The following is a 17791-nucleotide window of genomic DNA, read 5'->3' as shown; positions in this document are numbered from 1 at the left end:
CGTCCCAGGCAGAGTACACGCTCCCCTCACCCTCTGCCCTGGCTCAGTGGGGCTGGGGTAAATGTCCATTCTATGTCTTTGAGAATCGCCCAGGGCAGAGGATCTTAGGGTCCCATACCACTACAGGAAACACTGAGGTCAGAACAGATGGCTTTTTATTCTCCAGTTGGAGGGTGGCTCCCCCACAACCAGCTCGGGAGCCTGGATGTGCAGGGTCATCAGGATGAAGAGCCCACGGTCAGCCCTCATGCTATCCAGAACCTTGCAAACATCCTCCAGGCACAACTGATTGGAAGGAAAGGCAGGGCATTCCAAGAGGGGCCCATCACACTCAATTTGGTCCAAGCGGGGGAGGGTGCCCAAGGAGCTGGCGGGCCCAGCAGCATTTCCACAGGCGGTAGGTGAGAAACGCCAGGAGGAGCAGCCCCAGCAACAAGCTGCCTGTCCACAGGGCTCCGGATGTTGGGGGGGAGCCTGGAGAGAGAAGCATCAGAAGCCTGAACTCTTTGCAGGTTATGGGGAGAAGCACAGCAGATCCTACTAGGGGCGTCCAAATTAACCTAGTTCCCCCAAATTTTACATGGGACTTCAAGGCTTAGGATGTCTTTTGAAATGTACAAAACCCCTGGAGTATCCAAAGGTCTTTGGAGTGAGTCTTGCGTAAAGTACGTAGGACCTTATCGTTAGAAGTGGGCTGTCCAGTGAGGTGGCCACTCGTCACATCTGTGCTTGAAATGTGGCACCTCATCTGGGTGGAGAGGTTAGCACAAAACACACATTGCAAGAACATAAAGTGTCTCGTTCACACCTTTTTACAGATTGCATGTTGAAATGATATTTGAGATATAATGCATTCAATGAAATATCTAACTTATTTTTACTTTTTTCTCTGAGTGCGGCTACTACACAATTTGAAATGACCTAAATGGTTGTATTCTATTTTTATTCCACAAGCTGTTGTGGTCTATAAAAGGTCAAAGTTTACAAACTGCTGTGAAATCTATGTGGTCCATGAAATTTACAGTCATCGCCATGCCAGGCAACTGTAATCTTACAGTGTCAGAGAAGCCCCTGGATGGTTGGGGAAACTGAGGCTGGACAGGGCACCTCCTTGTCTAAGGTTTTGACTCAAGGCTTCTTTCCCTCCCAGGCTCCCCCAGCACCCTCTCCAGCCTCCCAAACTCACAGATTTCCGGGACCAGGTACAGACTGGCCATCTGACCCCCAGGATCCAGGCGACACTGGAACCAGCCCTCAGGGTTGCATGTAGCCCACAGCACACTCAGCCAAGCCCGGGCACCGGCCTCCCGCCTCTCATAGGCTGCCAGATCACCAGGAGCTTGGGTCCAGCGCACAGCTACACCAGGGCCACAGGCCACCTCACACAGCAGCTCCAGCCCCCCTGGCACTGGCAACTGGTGGATCTCAGGAAGGCAGGGCCCCGTGGAGCTGTTCCCAGGCTTGCCAGGACTCCGAGGGCTGTGGGTGGATCCCTGTTCCAGGGTGGCCTCCAGGGAGGTCGTGACAGGAGGCTCCTGGGAGGTCAGGCTGTGCAAGACTGGAAAAGAGAGCATCCGTTTTTCTCCCTGCTGCCTCAGGCCCCTGCTACTGCCTGTCCTCCATCATGATCACGGGGTTGGACCAGAACTGCTCTGAGCCCCACCCTTGGCCACTTGGGCAAATCGCAGTGTGTCCCAGTAGGTAGGAGTGGGGTCAGGTCCATTGCAACCCCCCAACCCTGAGGAGGCTTCTGAATCTCCACATCTCACTTTCCTCAACTGTAAATGAGGTGACAGCCCCCTACCCAGGCTCACACGTGCTACCAGAACATAGGATCAGTGAACATTGGGTTTTATTATTATGGAGAGAGGGGAGGGTGCATCTGACACAAACCAAGCACCTACTGTGTGCCAGGCCCCTTGTCAAATGTTTTCGTTGTTCATCATCCAGCAAATATTTATTGTGCAGCTGCTATGTGCTGGGCACCATGGTAACAGTTATTCATTCATTCAACATGTACCTATTGAATACCCACTGTGCTCCCAGCACTTTTAGCCACTGGGAACACAGCCATGAATGACACAGACACATTCCTATCTTGGTGAAGCCAAAAGCAGGGAAGACAGATAATGGAAAAAAAAAATGATAACATATAGGATGTCAGATGTTGATAAAAGGTGTCAAGAAACATTCAACAGGGAAAGAGAAGGGTGTGTGTGTGTGTGTGTGTGTGTGTATGTACACACATATGAGGGGGAGGAAGAGGTCAGGGGGAGCCTCACTGGGAAGGTGCAGGTTGAGTGAAGGAGCCATGGAAAGACAGATCCGGGGAAAGAGTATTGGCAATGGAGGGCACAGCATGTGCTAAGGCCCTGGGGCAGGTCTGTGCCTGGTATGGCTGGTGCACAGTGAGCAAGGGGGCGAGAGGGAGGAGGTGAGGGCAGAGAGGGGACGGGGCAGGTCCAGCAGGGCCTTGTGAACGGCAGGGAGGACTTGTGCTCTTACCCCAAGGGAGGTGGGGGCCCTGGAGGGTGGTAAGCAGAGCAGGAACGGGACTTGACTCTGGTACTCACAGGCGCCCTCTGGTGGCTGCTGTGGAGAGGACAGACTTGGGGCCAGGGTGAGAGCCTGGGACCAGGGCAGAGGGCACAGCAGGGATGGGAGCTCATGGGGCCTGGCACAGGGTAAGAGATTAGTAAATCTGTTGAATGAATGAATAAATGAGTGAGAAGCATCACGCTGGCTTCCACCAGGGGGCAGACTAAAGATGGTACTGTGACTGTACAGACCCAGCAGGTGAGAGGCAGAGCCAAGATTCCAGAAGGGCCGTTGGACACCTCTCAAGGCTCATAGGACATGGGTGGCGTGACTTCGCTCACTTCCTGGGGAACACTGAGAAGCAGGCTGGCCAGGACCCCACAGACTCACCTGGAATGGGCTGGCGATGGCTTAGCTGCAAGCCCGGCAGCCTCATGGTCGCCTGGCAGTGGAGGGTGGATGGGGCAGGTGTCCCCAGTGGAGGCAGCAGCCAGCGCTCTGTCACTCTGAACAGCATGTCCTCGCCCTCCTGGGGCTCCTCCTCCTCAGCCCGGCCCAGGGCCTGCACCCCCTCCAGTTCCCAGTCCCCCAGGAGCAGGGACAAAGAGAAGGCATCAGGGTCAGTAGGTGTGACATTGTGGGCTGTGCAGGCCACCTCCTGGTCCAACCCGGCCACCAGGGCCACTGGGGAGACAGTCAGCTGGTCTGGGAAGGCTGTGTAAGGAGGGTTAAAGGGGGGTGGGCTGAGCCCAGAGGGTCAGGACTGGGCCCTGAGGAGAGGGTATGGGGGGAGGAGGGCAAAGGGGAAATGGGAACTGCTGGTGCACAGGGACAGGGAGACCCCGTGGCCACACCCTGTGTGGCTAGAATATAGAATATAAGGTGCTGGAAAGGGGCCCTGAGCGGGGGATGGGGTATGGGAGGTTTAGGGGTGGATTGGGGATAAGGGAGTGAAGGCTGAGAGGCCGGGAGCGGGGATGCCCAAAGGTCGGAACGGATTGCAAAGCGACTCAGGAGCTTGAGCTGGAGTGGGGTGGGCAATCCAGGAAGGCTCTCTCGAAGAGGTGGCATAGGGACAGAGACAAAGCAGGGCTGCTGGGTGGGCCCTGAGTGTGCAAAGGCAGCGAGGGGAGGAGGGACGGGGTCTCACCGAACACCAGGAGCTTCACGGTCTGCTGGAAAGTGAGGTTCCCGCAGGAGCCCACGCATATGCGGGTCCCAGCAGTAGACAGCGAGGCGTTGCGCACGGAGAGGACGCTGCTGCCGGGGCCCGACTGCACTGCGCCCAAGCTGGTGTCCAGGCCCCTCCACTGCACTGAGGCCGCCTTGCGGCCTGCGCAGGATAGACGGCAGGTGAGCTGCATCGACCCGCCCATTGCCACCACCACCACGGGCTCGTGGGGCTCCACCTCCAGAGGCCCACCTGCGGGCAGACAGTGCTCTCAGTCCCGGCCCGCCCCCTCCTCAACCCGGCCCCCAAAGGTCACCCTTTATAGGACCCCCATCACCTTCCTTGAACCTCCCCATAGGGTTCGCCCAGCCCTTCCATCTCCGCCCTCTCTTCCGAGTCCCCTCCCCTCGCGGAGCCCCTGCTCTGCACACCGCGGCCTTGCTGGAGGAGCCCCAGGAAGAGGGGAAGCACGAGGGCGAGGCCCCTCTCCATGCCAGGTCTCCTGCTCTATGCCCCGACCTTAAGGGAGGAGGCTTAAATCGTGGTGCCCCGGCCTCCTTCCTGCAGCCTCGCGACCCCGTTTCTCCGCCCCCACTCCAGCTGCTCCCCAGGGGTTTCCCAAGGGGGTTCCCCCCCCCCGCCCTGACCCCCGACCCTAGAGGCGACAGAGAGGCAGGGGTTGGGGGCCAGAGATTGGGGGCCGGAGCCGAGGTCGCTGGAAAGTCTGGGCCAATTCCAGGTCTCACTTTCACAGACGGGAAGCTAGGAAGATGGGGCCGGAAACGGGTGACCATAGAGGTCCAGTGAATGGACGTCGGAAGGAGGCCCAGGGTCAGCGCCGCCGGCCCGCGCTCTGTAGGCCCGCGCTCTGCCCGAGGTTGGCCTTCACTGTCCCGCGCGGTCGCGCTGGGGCGAAGAGCAGTGGCTTTCCAGCTTCCGGGACTCGTCATCCTGGTCCTGGGTTCCCGGTCCGCCCTCCCCCAACTATTTTAGAAAAACCCTTCTGAGCGCACCGACATCCCCAAGATTGCTTGTGGCACAAAGAAAAAACCCCAGCTCCTCACTAGCAGGAGCCCTGGGGATCGGACAGCCTCAGGGCCTTTACATGGCTGTGCCCTCACCATGTTCAGTCTCTGCCCAAACGTTGCCTCCTCAGAGTCCTCCCCAACCACCTTCGACCGTCTCTTCCTCTATTTAACTTTCTCCCTGTGCACTTTCCTTGCAGCCTTATCGGGGTCGAGGTCGAGGTCGTGGTCAGTAGCTGAAGTCACAACTCCCCTGTACTGGGGCCATCTTGTCTGCTGTGACCACCCTGGACTCCATCACAGCAGGCACACAGGAGGAAAAGAATGGAGGCGTCCTGGTCTGCCCACGGCCAACCTCAGGACATAGTCCTTGCCTTGAGCAGCCAGGCGATGGGGTTTCTAACATCCCTGCTAAGACCCAAGAGGAGGCGCTGGGAGCAGAGGGGGGAAACTGAGGCTCGAAGGGGTGGGAGCAGAAAAAAGTGAGGCGTGGCAAGGCCAGGGTCCTGGAGTGTGAACTTAGTCTGTCTTTCTTGGCTCCACCCTCCCCTTCGCAGTGCCGGGAAAGGCCACACAGGAAAGTGGACTCCAAGTTTCAGCCTCCCCAGGCCGGAGGTGTGGGCCCTCCTCGGGAAGCTGGGCCCTTAACCTGGGCGGGGGGCAGCAGGCCTGCTGAATGAGCCTCTTCCCAGCCCCTGACAGGCTTCCTGCTGCCCTAGAAGCTGAGGCTCCTTGCAGGGCGTGACCCAGCTCTCTTGGCCTGCCTCCCCCACTGCCGCCCATCCCACTTCCACGCTCCCAGATCTGAGCTCTACCCAGGGTAAGCCCTCACATCCGCACAACACTGTAAGAAGCAGCGCGTGATCTGGAGGTGGGGAGTGGGGGGTCAGTGACGGCCATTCTGAGTACAGGTAGGCTGAATATACGAACAAGGTTCTGGATAGACGTGGAGCCTGGGGAGGATGGGGTAGAGGGCTGGAGAGAGAGAAACAGAGAGGGAGAGTCAGAGAGAGAGAGACAGAGGAAAGGGGGAGAAGAGAGGGAGGAGCAGGGGCCTGTAGGGAGGGTCTGGGTGGACCTTGGGGAGGGGCAGAGGGTCCCCTGGGAGTCCAAGGCCAGCACAGGGGTGGGGACGGGGGACAGGACTGAACTGATTTCCCACCTGCACCTGGGAAATGTAGCCTTGTCCCTGGGAGACTGAGCCCATGGGAAACCCCAGGTGGGCAGCTAAGGTTCCTGCTCTACCCACCCCCTGGACTTCCTGCACAGCCCGCCCTCAGAGTCCCCTTCCTGGCATTGTCTCCACCCAGGAGGAAGTCCTCAGTAGCCTTGGCAGGAAGACTTCTTCCCACAGAGGGGCCCAGCCCCGCCTCGAAGACTCGAGATTCTGGCCTCCAGGTTCATCTTCCCATTGACAGCACTAGCACTCTGCAGGGAACTTGGGCCAAGGAGGGTGTCCAGGAGAGGGAGCCCCAGGAGAAGCTCATACTCTCCAGGGACACCCTTCCCATCCTGGCTGGACAAGCTTCCCTCACTTGCACCACTGGTCAGTTGGGTGCATCATGGCTCTTTCTTTGGGATGGCATGGGTCATTTAGGACCCCCGTCAGGTTCCCCCATCAAGTTCTGGAGCTGGAGGACCCCAGATCCTGCCCCATTTTGGTGGGTCTCAGGGACAGTGGGAGGCTGTGTGTGGTCGTTTAATAACCACTCAGAAGGCTCTAGAGTGGGAAGGGCTGTTTCAGTCCATCAGGCCTTTGATCCCCTGCTGGCGCCTAAAATTGCATGGCTGAGCTAGGCTGAGGAAGCATGGCAGGAGGGGTGACACCCAGCACACCAAGCCGGTGGGGGCCAGGACCCTGAATAACCAGCACAGAATGCCTGTGAAAACAATGTTGCTTGATGACTGTCTGCGAAGCTGAACCCAAGTTTGGCAAAATAGGTGGTGGCAGGTAGCCATCACAGGGCTGTCAGAGCCAGGGTCTGTATGCTGCCTGGGTTGAGGGGGTGTCTGCAGGCCTGAGATTTAGGTCATTAGGAGTAACAAGGGTAGTGGAGGCTTTGAGCAGTGAGGTCTGGATTCAGATGATTAGATGGAAGGCTCCGAAGCTGGGCCTGTCCTCTCTGGGGCAGAGGGCTCAGGCTGGCAACCCTGGGGGTGCTGGATACATGAGGGTGGGGAGCCTTGAGGGTGCCCAGGCCCCTCACCTGCACCCAGGGCAGGGAGGCACGTCTTGGTGAGAGCTGATTTGGGAGTGCTGGCTCCACTATTCTGTGGTGGGGCTGGGACCCCTAGAAGCCTGACCCCTGACCTCAGACCCTATGTCTACCTCAGGCTATGCTGTTCTTCCACAGCAGCTCCCTGGGAGGCAGCTCAGGCACCCATAGCTGAGCTTCTTGTGGGTGCCAGGCTGCAGAGCCAGGTGGCTGTGCTGAGGGATGAGAGGAGCTTGAGGAGTTCAGAGTGGGTGGAGGGAGAGGGGCCGGATACTGGCCCATGGTGGAGACTAGGTGTTGATGATTCATTCAAATAGTTCAGAAGGCTTTGCTGGTGGGTACCACAGCAAGCACTGGGCCTGCTATATGCAATTTCCAAGCCTGGCTGCAACCCCAGGAGGGCCCAGCCAGGGATATGACACCACAAACAGGCTAGGTCACAGCTGCCAGTCACTCTCGGCTACTGACCACCTGAAATGTAATTTTTTTAAAAAAAGATTTTATTGGGGAATTGGGGGAGGGGAACAGCGCTGGGGATTCGGGGAAGGGGAACAGACAAGTTGCTGTCCTTTTGTTTTTTTTAGATTTTTTTTTAAATTGGGGAATTGGGGGATGGGAACAGTGCTGGGGAATTGGGGGAAGGGGAACAGACAAGTTGCTTGTCGTTTTGTTCTTCAGTCTAGTTGTGGAGGACCTTGCTTCACTGGCCCAAGTTGGCACCATCATTGCGCTCTTCCCGGGCGAGGCAGATCAGTCGCCGGCTTCTGGACGGCCGCTCACGGCGGCTGCTGGCCGCTCACGCTGGCTGCTGGCTACACACGGTAGCCCATGGCAACCCACTGCAGCAGGGGCTGCAGCCTACGCCGTCGCCGGCGACTCATGGCAGCCCAGCTCCAGGTTGAGCTGTTGTTCAGCATCTTAGCTGTAGAGGGCAGTGTCACTGGCCCTCATATGTGGGATCCGAACCGGGGCCCTCTGGCGTCCCAAGTCAGTTCTTAACCATCGCGCCACTCGGCCGGCCCAAGTTGCTGTCCTTTTGTTTTTCAGTTTAGTTATGGAGGGTGTTGCTTCACTGGCCCATGTTGGTATTATCATTACGCTCTTCCTGGGTGAGATAGTCGCTCGCCGGTCATTGGACAGCCGTTCACTGTGGCTCATGAAAGCTCACGCCCGCTGCCGGCCAGCCCCACTGCAGCCTACGCCATTGCCGGCAACTCATGGCAGCCCAGCTCCAGGTCGAGCTATTGTTCATCATCTTAGCTGTAGAGGGCGCAGTGTCACTGGTCGTCATGGGGGATCCGAACTGGGGCCCTGCTGCTCAGAGCTGGCATCCCAAGCCAACTCCTAAAACCAATGCACCACTCAGTCGGCCCTGAAATGTAATTTTTAAACTTCATTTTTTTTTTTTTAAGATTTTATTCGGGAATTAGGGAAAGGGGAACAGACAAGTTGCTGTCCTTTTGTTCTTCAGTCTAGTTGTGGAGGATGTCACTTCACTGGCCCATGTTGGTATTATGATCATTGCACTCTTCCCAGGTGAGGCAATTGGTCACCAGCCATTGGACGGCCACTCACTGTGGCTTACAGCAGCTCACGCCAGTTGCCACTGCTCACGCTGGCTGCCGACCACTCACAGTAGCTTACTGCAGCCCACTGCAGCCCCACTGCAGCCTAGGCCATTGCCGACGACTCATGGCAACCCAGCTCCAGGTCAAGCTGTTGTTAACCATCTTAGCTGTAGAGGGCGCAGCATCACTGGCCCCTAGGGATCCGAACTGATGGCCCCGCTGCTCAGAGCTCGCGCTCCCAAGCCAACTCTTTTTTTTTTAATTTTTTTATTTTTTAGCTGAGCCATCCTACCAGCTGTTGGTAGTTCAGTGGCAGCTCAGCTCGTGCTGGGAATCGAACCGCTGTTGCTCAGAGCTCAAACTCTTGAGCGAGCTCTTAACCAACGAGCCACTGGGCTGGCCTAAACTTCAATTTAAAAACAGACACTCAACTCAGTTATTGGAAAACTTCAGGGGGTGGAACATCATCTTCAATGGAAAGTGAAAGTGCCCTCCACCAAGATAGATGTGAAGCTGGCTGATATACACAGTGCCTGCCCAGCTCAGTTCATTTCTGTGCAAATGAAGACTCCAAATCCTCACAGTTTGATTGGTCCAAAAGACCACTTTTCTGATTGGTTGGAATGAAACCCCTTCGTTTGGTCAATAAAGATGTAAATGACACAGCTGCACAGCTCTGGTTGGACAAGAAAGTCTAAGTCCTATTGGTTGAGTTTCCATCCTAGGAGCTCTCTTATAAGGATTGACTCAGGCCTCAGGAGCACAGCACAGGAGGCTGGCAGCCTAGTCTGTGGAATTTCTCTAACATGCAAACATGCAGCTTTGATGAGAGGCCCTGGCAAACAATGGCTGTTCTGACTCTGGTTAACTCTGGTTATGAATCTGGGCCCAGTTAACCACATAGAGTTCTTCTTGGCAGGTATTCTTCTCAAGGTCAACATTGGTTAAATACAGTACATTTTACATTTTATAAAACTCATTTTATTTTATGTATGCCATCCATTCTTTTTGCTTTTCCATGTGGCTGCTGGAGAATTTAAGTGAAGTGTTCAGCCCAACTTCAACTTCTGGCAGATTGGAGCTCCATCTGGGGCACAGGATGGAAATATTCTTTGGTCTAGTGGTAAGCTCCCTTCTCCCCCTCATCCCAGGCTGAGACCTGGGAACACCAGTTGTTTTAGGGGGTTGGGGCAGTGGTTCTCACCTGGTGGTGATTCTGCTCCTTTGCCTGATGACATCTAGGTACTCCTATGGCATCAAGTGGGTGGGGACCAGGGATGCTGCTCACCACCCCACAGTGCGCAGAGACGTCAAGCCCCAATGCCGGCAGTGCTGGTAATGTCAGAGGTTGGGAAACCCTGGGTGGGAGAGCGTCCACTGGTGGAGGGCTTAAGAGAATCAGATGTGCCTGACTGTAGCAGAGGAGTTGGGGGTTATGGTCAGCGCCCAGACCAGGCTCCCTCAGGGAAGTTCTCTGCCCAAGGAGCTTCTTTCAGGCGCAGGGTCTGCACCTGCGACACAAGTGAGGCCAGGGGACTTGGGCAGGATTGAGGTGATGAGGTGGGGCCAATCTCAGAGCCCATCAAGGTGGAGTTGGCGGCGGTTCTGCAGGGAGGGTATGGAACTAGGGTTGCAGGGCTGTGCCTGGCTGTCTGGATAGCGGTCTTGTGTGGACCAGGTTGGATTTGAGAGTCGTGTGTGGGAAATGGGGCCAGGGTTCAGCTTCCGAGGCTGGGAGTCCCAGGGGTACAGATGAGCTGTGGGTGCCCCGATCGTGCGGGGCGGGCGTTCCAAATCAGTCGTGCGCTCTGGGTTTGGGTCCGGCTTGCGGTCAGGGGCGGGGCCCCAGGTGGGCTGGTGCTGATGGTCAGCGTGTGGCCGGCACTGAGGGTCCGAGGTCAGGCTGGCGCTCGGGTACTCACAGCACCGTCATCCTTGGGGACGATCTCCTTGGCCAGCAGGACGCTGCGGTTCATCTGCTTCTTCTCGCTGATCATGGTGCCTCGGCCGCCGCACCCAGCTCAGTTTGACCCTGTTGGGCGCTCGCATCCTGCAGCCCGGCGCTGAGGGAACTCTCGGGATCCGGCTGCGACTCCGGCTGACGTCAGCAACTCCAGGACCAGGCCGGTCGCTGCGCGCCCACCGGCTCCGCCCACAAGTCCAGCAGCCCCGGCGCCTGCCCCGTGCCGGACTCCAACTCCCAGCATGCCGCGGGTTCCGGGGGTCTGCGGCCCAGGGCTGTGTTTCCCTCAAGGCCATGCGCATCTCAGGGCGTCTCTAGTCCCGAGTCCCTAACTCGCCTGTCGGAAAGTCGCGTCCCTGAGGGACCTGACTCTGCAGTTCGGGGAACGGGTGTGAGGAGCTGCGCGTACCGGGTGCCCCCCCTTGTATATTAGTGTGAATGACAAGCGATAAGACAAAGAGTTAGCAGGGGCGGGCTTATGAGCTGGCAAGATGGGAGGGGCAAGGAGTTAACAGGAGCAAGCTTGTAAGCTGGCAGGAGCGAGTTTAAACATTAACCGCTAGCCTCTGACTCCCCTGGCTAGCACTGCACCTACAAGCTGACAAGCACCTTACATCCATCATAAATGGGAACGGAACAGTTCCCAATCACAATAACAACCTCCTACAAGCTAACATTCATCATAGATGGGACCATGACCGTTCCCAGGAGAAGACAATTGTAAAGGCAGCCCCCCTACAAGCTGACAAGCACCCTACATCCTGCTAGGAAAAATATAAAACCCCAGCACTCTTCATCGGTGCAGTTGTCCCTCATAGGACTCTGCCCTGGCACAACTAAACTTTTGCCAGTATCTCTCTCTTACCCCTCTGTATCCGCAGCTCTCCCGCTCAGACTGCCCTGGCAAAACTTCTGCCAGTTCCAAAGATAACTCTCGCTCTCCCTTTTTGACTTTCAATAAATCTTTTCTCTGGATACTCTTGTAGAGTCTCATAAATTCTTTTACATTCTGCAAACAGCCAGGGATTAATTCTACACCAAGACAAGAAAGACGTGCTTTTAAAAACCAACTCCCTGTCTCCTAGTTCTCTGGTTGCATTGGGTCATCTAGGACCAGGGACAGGGGCAGGTCACTGGGAAGCCGCGAGACAGCCAGGATGTTCCTGCATCTCCCAACCCACACGGCAGCAGGTGCTCAATAAATAGGTTCTGAATGTAGGCACAAAGGAACATCACTGGGACTGTGGTCCAAGGTCGTAGTGTTTCTGCTCTGTCACCCTCAGGACTTGGATCACAACACCAGGAGCTACTAGGGCATCTCGAGTTGCTAGGGGGCTGGGATCAGGATGACAAGGGCTGTGTTGCTTGGATGAAGTCATATTGCTCAGGCTGCCAGGGTCTTATTGCCTGGCCTAGGGTCAAGGTGCTAGGGAACTGGACTGTTTGATCTAAGGGTGGGAGGATGTGGGAGGATGTTTCTGGGGACTGGCTTAATGGTGCTAGAGAACAGGGGGTGTTGAGGGGTGGTTTTGTCGCGAGAGCTCTGATGTCAGAGTCTGAGCAGTTGCTAGGGATGAGAGTCACTCGTCAACTCAAATATTTATTGAGTGCCTACTGAATTTCCAGCATTGTTCTAGGTGCCAGGGTGATAACAGAGAGCAAGGTGGGCAGACTCCTGCCCCAAGGAGCTTATATTTTAATAGTGGCAGAGAACCAGAGGCCATAAACACTGAGCATAATAAGCAGGTAGCTGTGTGCCTATAAGTGTTAAATGGCTGGCTCTCCAGGGCAAAAAAGCCCTCCTCTGTAGTATGTGCAGATTCCTGTGGTGTAAATGCTCCCACAAGGGCTGATTTCACAAAACTGCAAATTTAACAGTTGGCTTTTACAGACTCCAGCCTACCAATGTGCAACAGGTAAATGTTACACTGCATTAGCTGGTGATAAGGGCTGTGGAACAAAGGAAAAGTAAGACAGAAGGGGGATTGGCAGTGTGGAGCTGGGGTAAGTTATATAATTAAATTAGATGATCAGGGGAAGACTTGTTCAGGTGGAGGGGTTTAAGCAAAGACTTGAAGGAGGTGAAGAGAATTATTGGGCTGTCGGAAAAGTCATGACGTATTTTTCTATGTTTTTCGTCGCAAAAATGCGTCATGACTTTTTTGACAACTCAATAGCAAGCATCTATGCGGGAAAGGGGTACCAGGTAAAGTATGGTGAGTGCAAAGGCTCTGAGGCTGGAGCGTCCTGCCTAGTGTGTTCTAGAAAAGCAAGGGAGCCAGAGGTGTTGCACCAGAGGGATGGAAAAAGCTAGATAGAGGAGAAAGGACCTGGTTGGGTTAGACTTTGTGAGCTCCAGGAGAGGCTGCTGGGACCCCTCTCCAGAACCCCAGTCCTCTGAATATGAGCCTTTCCTTCCTCTGAACCTCAGTGCCCTTATCTATAAAATGGGGACTTGGGTGGACATGCAGCTGGGTACCCAGCAGAACAGAGAGCTGGTCCTATTGCTGCTTGGTTCCATGTAGAGAGCCAGCTCTTTCTGGGGTGGAGGCAAATGGAGAGACAGCCTGGCAGGTTCTCTGTGTTCTTGTCCTTTGGGAAGAACAAGGCTTTCTTGTTAGAGTTCTTGCCAAACAAAGGGGCAGGCGGCCACAGAGGCGCGTGAGTCTGAGTCAGGGGGCTGGCCACTGGACAAAGGACAATTTCAAGTCCCTGGGGAGGTGGAAAGTGACAAATCCTGGCGGCCGCAGGAACAGAGTATGAGCTGACACTGGACTGGGGCAGTGGCCTCTGTGAACACCTGGCTGCCATGGACGGAAAACAACTTGTCACCCAATAAACCCAGCCCGCTGGGGGCACATCCTCACTTTCAGCCCATTGGTTTTAGAAAAAGGTGATGGGAGCTCAGCTCAGCAGTAGCAACAACGAGGATGAGAGCGCACCTTCCCCTCTTTCTTCAACAGGTATTTGTCATGCACCTGCCATGGGCAACTGATACTTTGGGCCCTCAGAACACAAGGGGCATAGCTCCAGTTTCTTCCTGTTGGTGTGCATGTGTGCAGGCATGTGCGTTAGTGTTATGTGGGGAATCACGGGAGAAATGGATAATGAACACTAAAGAACGAAGCAGCCATTCTGACTCCTCCCTCGCTCACACACCTGGCCACAACTCTCCTCTGCCCAAAACCCTTCGTGGCTCCCACCTCACTCAGGTAAAAGGCTATATGGCTAGAAGCTGAGAGGGACCCCTTCCCCAGTCCAGCCTCCAGCGCTGGCCAACACCATCAGTGCAGCCTGGACAGAGGACTCACTCCGTCGCCCTCAGAACTGTGAGATAATAAATGCCTGTGTTGTTTTATGCCACTGCGTTTGGGGGAATTTGTTGGGTGGCATAGACAACCAACAACCCAATCCTGTATGGCTGGCTGCCCACCAGTGTCCACATGCATCTCCCGCCAGAGCCCCAAACTCACAATTCCAAGACTAAATCCTTGATCTACTAAAACCTGTCCTTCTGACATCTTGCACCCACTCCTCACAGAAGCTCCATTCTCCGAGTTCTCAGGCCCAAATCCTGGAAGCGGCTTCAATACCTCTAGTTCCCTCAGCTCCCACATCAAATCTGTCGCAAACCCTGTCGGCTCCAGTTTAAAAATAGACCCAGAACCCACCTGCTTCTTGCTCCCTCCCCGCCCCCCCAACCTGGGTGGAGCCACTATCCTCCCCCTCATCCGCATCCCCCTACTCCCTATTCGCTCTGGACCAGCGCAGTCCCCTCCGCCCTGGTTTCCCCGCGCTGCCCACGGTCTGTTCTTCCCAGCCACCACCAGAGGCCGCCGTTGAGCACCTGAGTCAGGTTTGGCCCTCTGACCCCACGGCCTGTCCTCCCAGAAGCCACCAGAGGGCGCCAAGGAGCACCAAGTCTGCACGTTCCAGCTCTGCCCACCGCCCTCCTTGGCTCCCAGGTACCTCGTCCCTTGGGGTAAAAGTCCAAGTCCTCCCACGCACACAGGACCCTGCTCGACCTGCCCTGTCACCTCTCTGCCCTCATGGCCTCCTTCTCTCCCCTCACTCACTCTGCTCCAGCCACACAGGCTTCCCCGCTGTTCCCTCAACATGCCAGGCACAGACCTGCCCCAGGGTCTTTGCATGTGCTGTACCTTCGGCTTAGAGTGCCCTTTCCCCAGACCTCCCCCTGGCTCCCTCCTCACTTTCTTCAGGTCTCTGCTGGAATGTTACATTCTCAGCGAGGCTTCCTCTGACCACCCCACTTCAAACTGCAAACTCCCTGCACCTCCAGCCCTCCCTGCCCCTGAGCTTTCTCCAAGGCATTACCTGCCTTCTAAAGTACTGTGAAACTCACGTATTTGTCTGCCTCTCTCGACAGAAAGGTGAGGAAGGGAGTTTATGTGTTTTGTTCATGCCTGTTTCCCCAGCACCTGCCAGTGCCTGGCACACAGTGAGCACACAGGTAAATACTGGTTGAATTAATAAGTAGAATAAGGATTATAATTTAGGGAGCACCCACTGTAGTGAGCCTTCAGGATCCTGAGGCCCAAGGCAGTAACGCCCCTCCCTGGGTGCTGGGCAGGAGCCTCCTGCTCTCACTCCCAATCCCAGCTTCCTTTTTCTATTTTTTTTTTGTAAGATTTTTTTTTTCTTTTAATCGGGGAGTTGGGGGATGGGAACAGTCCTGGGGAATTGGGGGAAGGGGAACAGACAAGTTGCTGTCCTTTTGTTCTTCAGTCTAGTTGTGGAGGACCTTGCTTCACTGGCCCAAGTTGGCACCATCATTGCACTCTTCCCGGGCGAGGCTTCTGGACGGCCACTCACTGCGGCTGCTGGCCACTCACGCTGGCTGCTGGCTACACACGGTAGCCCATGGCAGCCCACTGCAGCAGGGGATGCAGCCTACGCCATCACCGGTGACTCACAGCAGCCCAGCTCCAGGTTGAGCTGTTGTTCAGCATCTTAGCTGTAGAGGACAGTGTCACTGGCCCTCATCTGTGGGATCCGAACTGGGGCCCTCTGGCGTCCCAAGCCAGTTCTTAACCATCGCACCACTCGGCCGGACCCTTTTTCTATTTTTTTGATTTGCTGTCTTCTGTCAATGAATCAGAGTGGCTTGTTTGCATGTGCTTTGAATAAATTAGCATCTCATCTCATTTACATGTTATTTGCTTAGCAGTTGGGGAAGAACTCTGAGCTGAACTTGGAAGAGTCACAGAGAGAAGTGGTATCACCAGTCGGGGGAGGACTTGTGGGCTGGAGGGGGCTGAGCTCAGTCTGGTGGGGTGGCTGGGCCCTGAGGTCCTCAAAGCCACCCTTCACAGGCTCAGGTGACCATTTCAGTCTGACCCCCCCCCCATGTTAGCTCCTGGTTCCTCCCCAAGTCACAATGGGGAAACTGAGGCAGTCAGAGCTGAGTCTGGTTAGCACTCCATGGCAGGCTGACATTAACCTGGGCGGGAGAGGAGGAGGAGGGCTGAGCATGGGGTGGGCTGGGTTTGGGGAACAGCCTCCACAGGGACCATTGTCCTCTCTGTTCCTGGCTGACCTCAGCAGTGGGGTCCCTAGGCTCATGCATTTCTGTCCAGTTTTGGTCAATGGGAGGTTATGACTGATGGGAAGAGAGAGGTTGGTATATTTTATCTGTCATTTCTCTTTTCAGTGCCCAGTTCTGTTCACAGCTCTGAGTTTCTGCTGCTGCTGAAAAAAAGCAAATGGCTTGTCCAGTGATGGGACCCACAGGTGACTGAGGCTGGAGCCGACTGTGGGCTTGTTTGTTGGCCAAAGTGTCCAGGTGAGGGCGGGCAAGTGCAGGTCCCCAGGTGGGGACTGTCTAGGTGGCTTGAGGAATAGCCAGCCAGCTGGTGTGGCTGGAATGGAGTGAGGATTGAGGGGTGGTGGCAAGGCCAGAGAAGACAGGAGAGCCTGTGTGATAGTGAGGGCTTGGCTTTTATCCTTAGGACTGCAGAAATCCACAGTGGATTTTCAGCACTTCCAGAAAGCTGAGCTGGCATTAGAACTTGGGTGAAGCCCCGGACCCTTAGCTTTGATTAAAAGCTGAGTCAGAGTCTTGGGTTCAAGTCCCAGCTCTGCTGATGAGTTATTGAGGGACCTTTGTGTGTCGTTTCTGCTTCCTGAGCCTCTGTTTCCCAACCTGTAACCACAGACGAGGTTTAGCCACAGTGCCTCCCTCAGTGAGATGCAGTGATAACTGGATAGACGATGCTTGGAAGGAGCATGCTGTGGGCCGTGCAATAGCTCTTGGGGGTGGATCTGCAGTGGTGTGCCCCTTGCATGTGTGATATTGCTGATTTGTGCCTTCCTCTGTGTCCTCAATCAGTCTGGCTAGAGGTTTATCAAATCTGTTGGTTCTTTTAAAGAACCAGCTTTTGGGAAGGGGGACTTTGAAATTCTTTTTATAGTTTTCTATTTCATACATTTCTACTGTTATGTTTTTGATTTTCCTGCCACTTACTCTCCTTTTCTAACTTTTTAAGGTGGAACCTTAGATCATTGATTTAAGAGTTCTTCTTTCAAATATAGGCATTTAAGCCTCGTTTTATGACCTTTTACATAGACTATAACATTTTGACTAAATAGTTTAAAACTTACAGAATGCATTAAAATTACATTGCAGAATGAACTGTGTGGTGAGTGAATCATAACTCAATACAGCTGTTAAAAAATCACAGTGCACAGGGGCCTGGCAATACAGCGGCAAGCAAGGGTACTGTGGGAGAGACAGGGATTTGAATTCCATTCAGCCAAGTTTCCCTGAGCCTGGTCTTGGAGCTGGACACAGTGATAGCCATCCGAGCAGACAGGGACCTTAACTCTAGGCTTGGATGGAGTAAATCCCTGTTGGCTTCCAGGAGGCAGTGGCTGGAGGACCACACCACCTCCTTGGCGTCCTTGCTCCTGCCCTAGAGCCTTTGTTTGGCCATTGCCTTCTCCCCCTGTCTTACCTTCTCAATGCAGTGATCCCTCTTCCCGCCCAAATTAATACTTGGCTGGCCCCTGCATTACCATCTTGGACTCCCAACCCTGCTCTGTGTTTTATAGCATATTTAACACCTATATATTACATTCATTTATTAATTTTTGTTTATTTTCTGTCCCCTCCCAAGAAAATCAGCTCCTTGACTGTCTGTCCTGTTGTGTCCCCACCAACCCAAACAAAACCTAGTACAGTCAGTGCTTAACATAGTCTTAAGGAAGGAAGGAAGGAAGGAAGGAAGGGGGGGAGGGAGGGAGGGAGAGAGGGAGAGAGAGAGAGAGAGAGAGAGAGAGAGAGAGAGAGA

The 17791-nt window shown here is 54.9% G+C and overlaps 1 protein-coding gene and 1 long non-coding RNA gene across 2 annotated transcripts; one reads left to right on the top strand and one right to left on the bottom strand.

The window, feature by feature from the left end:
- Positions 1 to 310: 310 nt before the first annotated feature.
- On the bottom strand, positions 311 to 4214 carry MADCAM1 (mucosal vascular addressin cell adhesion molecule 1). Its single transcript, XM_019657484.1, has 5 exons — positions 4141 to 4214; positions 3689 to 3961; positions 2929 to 3252; positions 1187 to 1558; positions 311 to 474 (listed from the first exon to the last, which is right to left on the bottom strand). Exons 1-5 carry the CDS (start codon positions 4199 to 4201, stop codon positions 332 to 334), a joined length of 1173 nt encoding a protein of 390 aa, XP_019513029.1. The 5' UTR covers positions 4202 to 4214; the 3' UTR covers positions 311 to 331.
- A 1349-nt stretch (positions 4215 to 5563) lies between these two features.
- LOC109390561 (uncharacterized) lies at positions 5564 to 9726 on the top strand. The gene is made up of 3 exons (XR_002125603.1): positions 5564 to 5645; positions 6045 to 6280; positions 9552 to 9726. It is a non-coding gene; the product is annotated as an uncharacterized LOC109390561 (long non-coding RNA).
- The last annotated feature ends 8065 nt before the right edge of the window (positions 9727 to 17791 follow it).

This window comes from Hipposideros armiger, unplaced genomic scaffold (assembly GCF_001890085.2).
Source record: "Hipposideros armiger isolate ML-2016 unplaced genomic scaffold, ASM189008v1 scaffold_275, whole genome shotgun sequence".
Lineage (NCBI taxonomy): Eukaryota > Metazoa > Chordata > Mammalia > Chiroptera > Hipposideridae > Hipposideros > Hipposideros armiger.
The sequence above is the reverse complement of the archived record's forward strand: the minus strand, read 5'-3'. Positions and strand labels throughout refer to the sequence as shown.

Bases quoted from the DNA above. Each gene is read 5' to 3' on its own strand.
- MADCAM1 (XM_019657484.1), bottom strand. From the start codon at position 4,201: ATGGAGAGGGGCCTCGCCCTCGTGCTTCCCCTCTTCCTGGGGCTCCTC. The intron at 3,962-4,140 runs GTGTGCAGAGCA...GTCTGCCCGCAG, and splicing joins GCTCCTCCAGCAAGGCCGCG to GTGGGCCTCTGGAGGTGGAG. The intron at 1,559-2,928 runs GTGAGTCTGTGG...TCTCTTTTCCAG, and splicing joins CCATCGCCAGCCCATTCCAG to TCTTGCACAGCCTGACCTCC.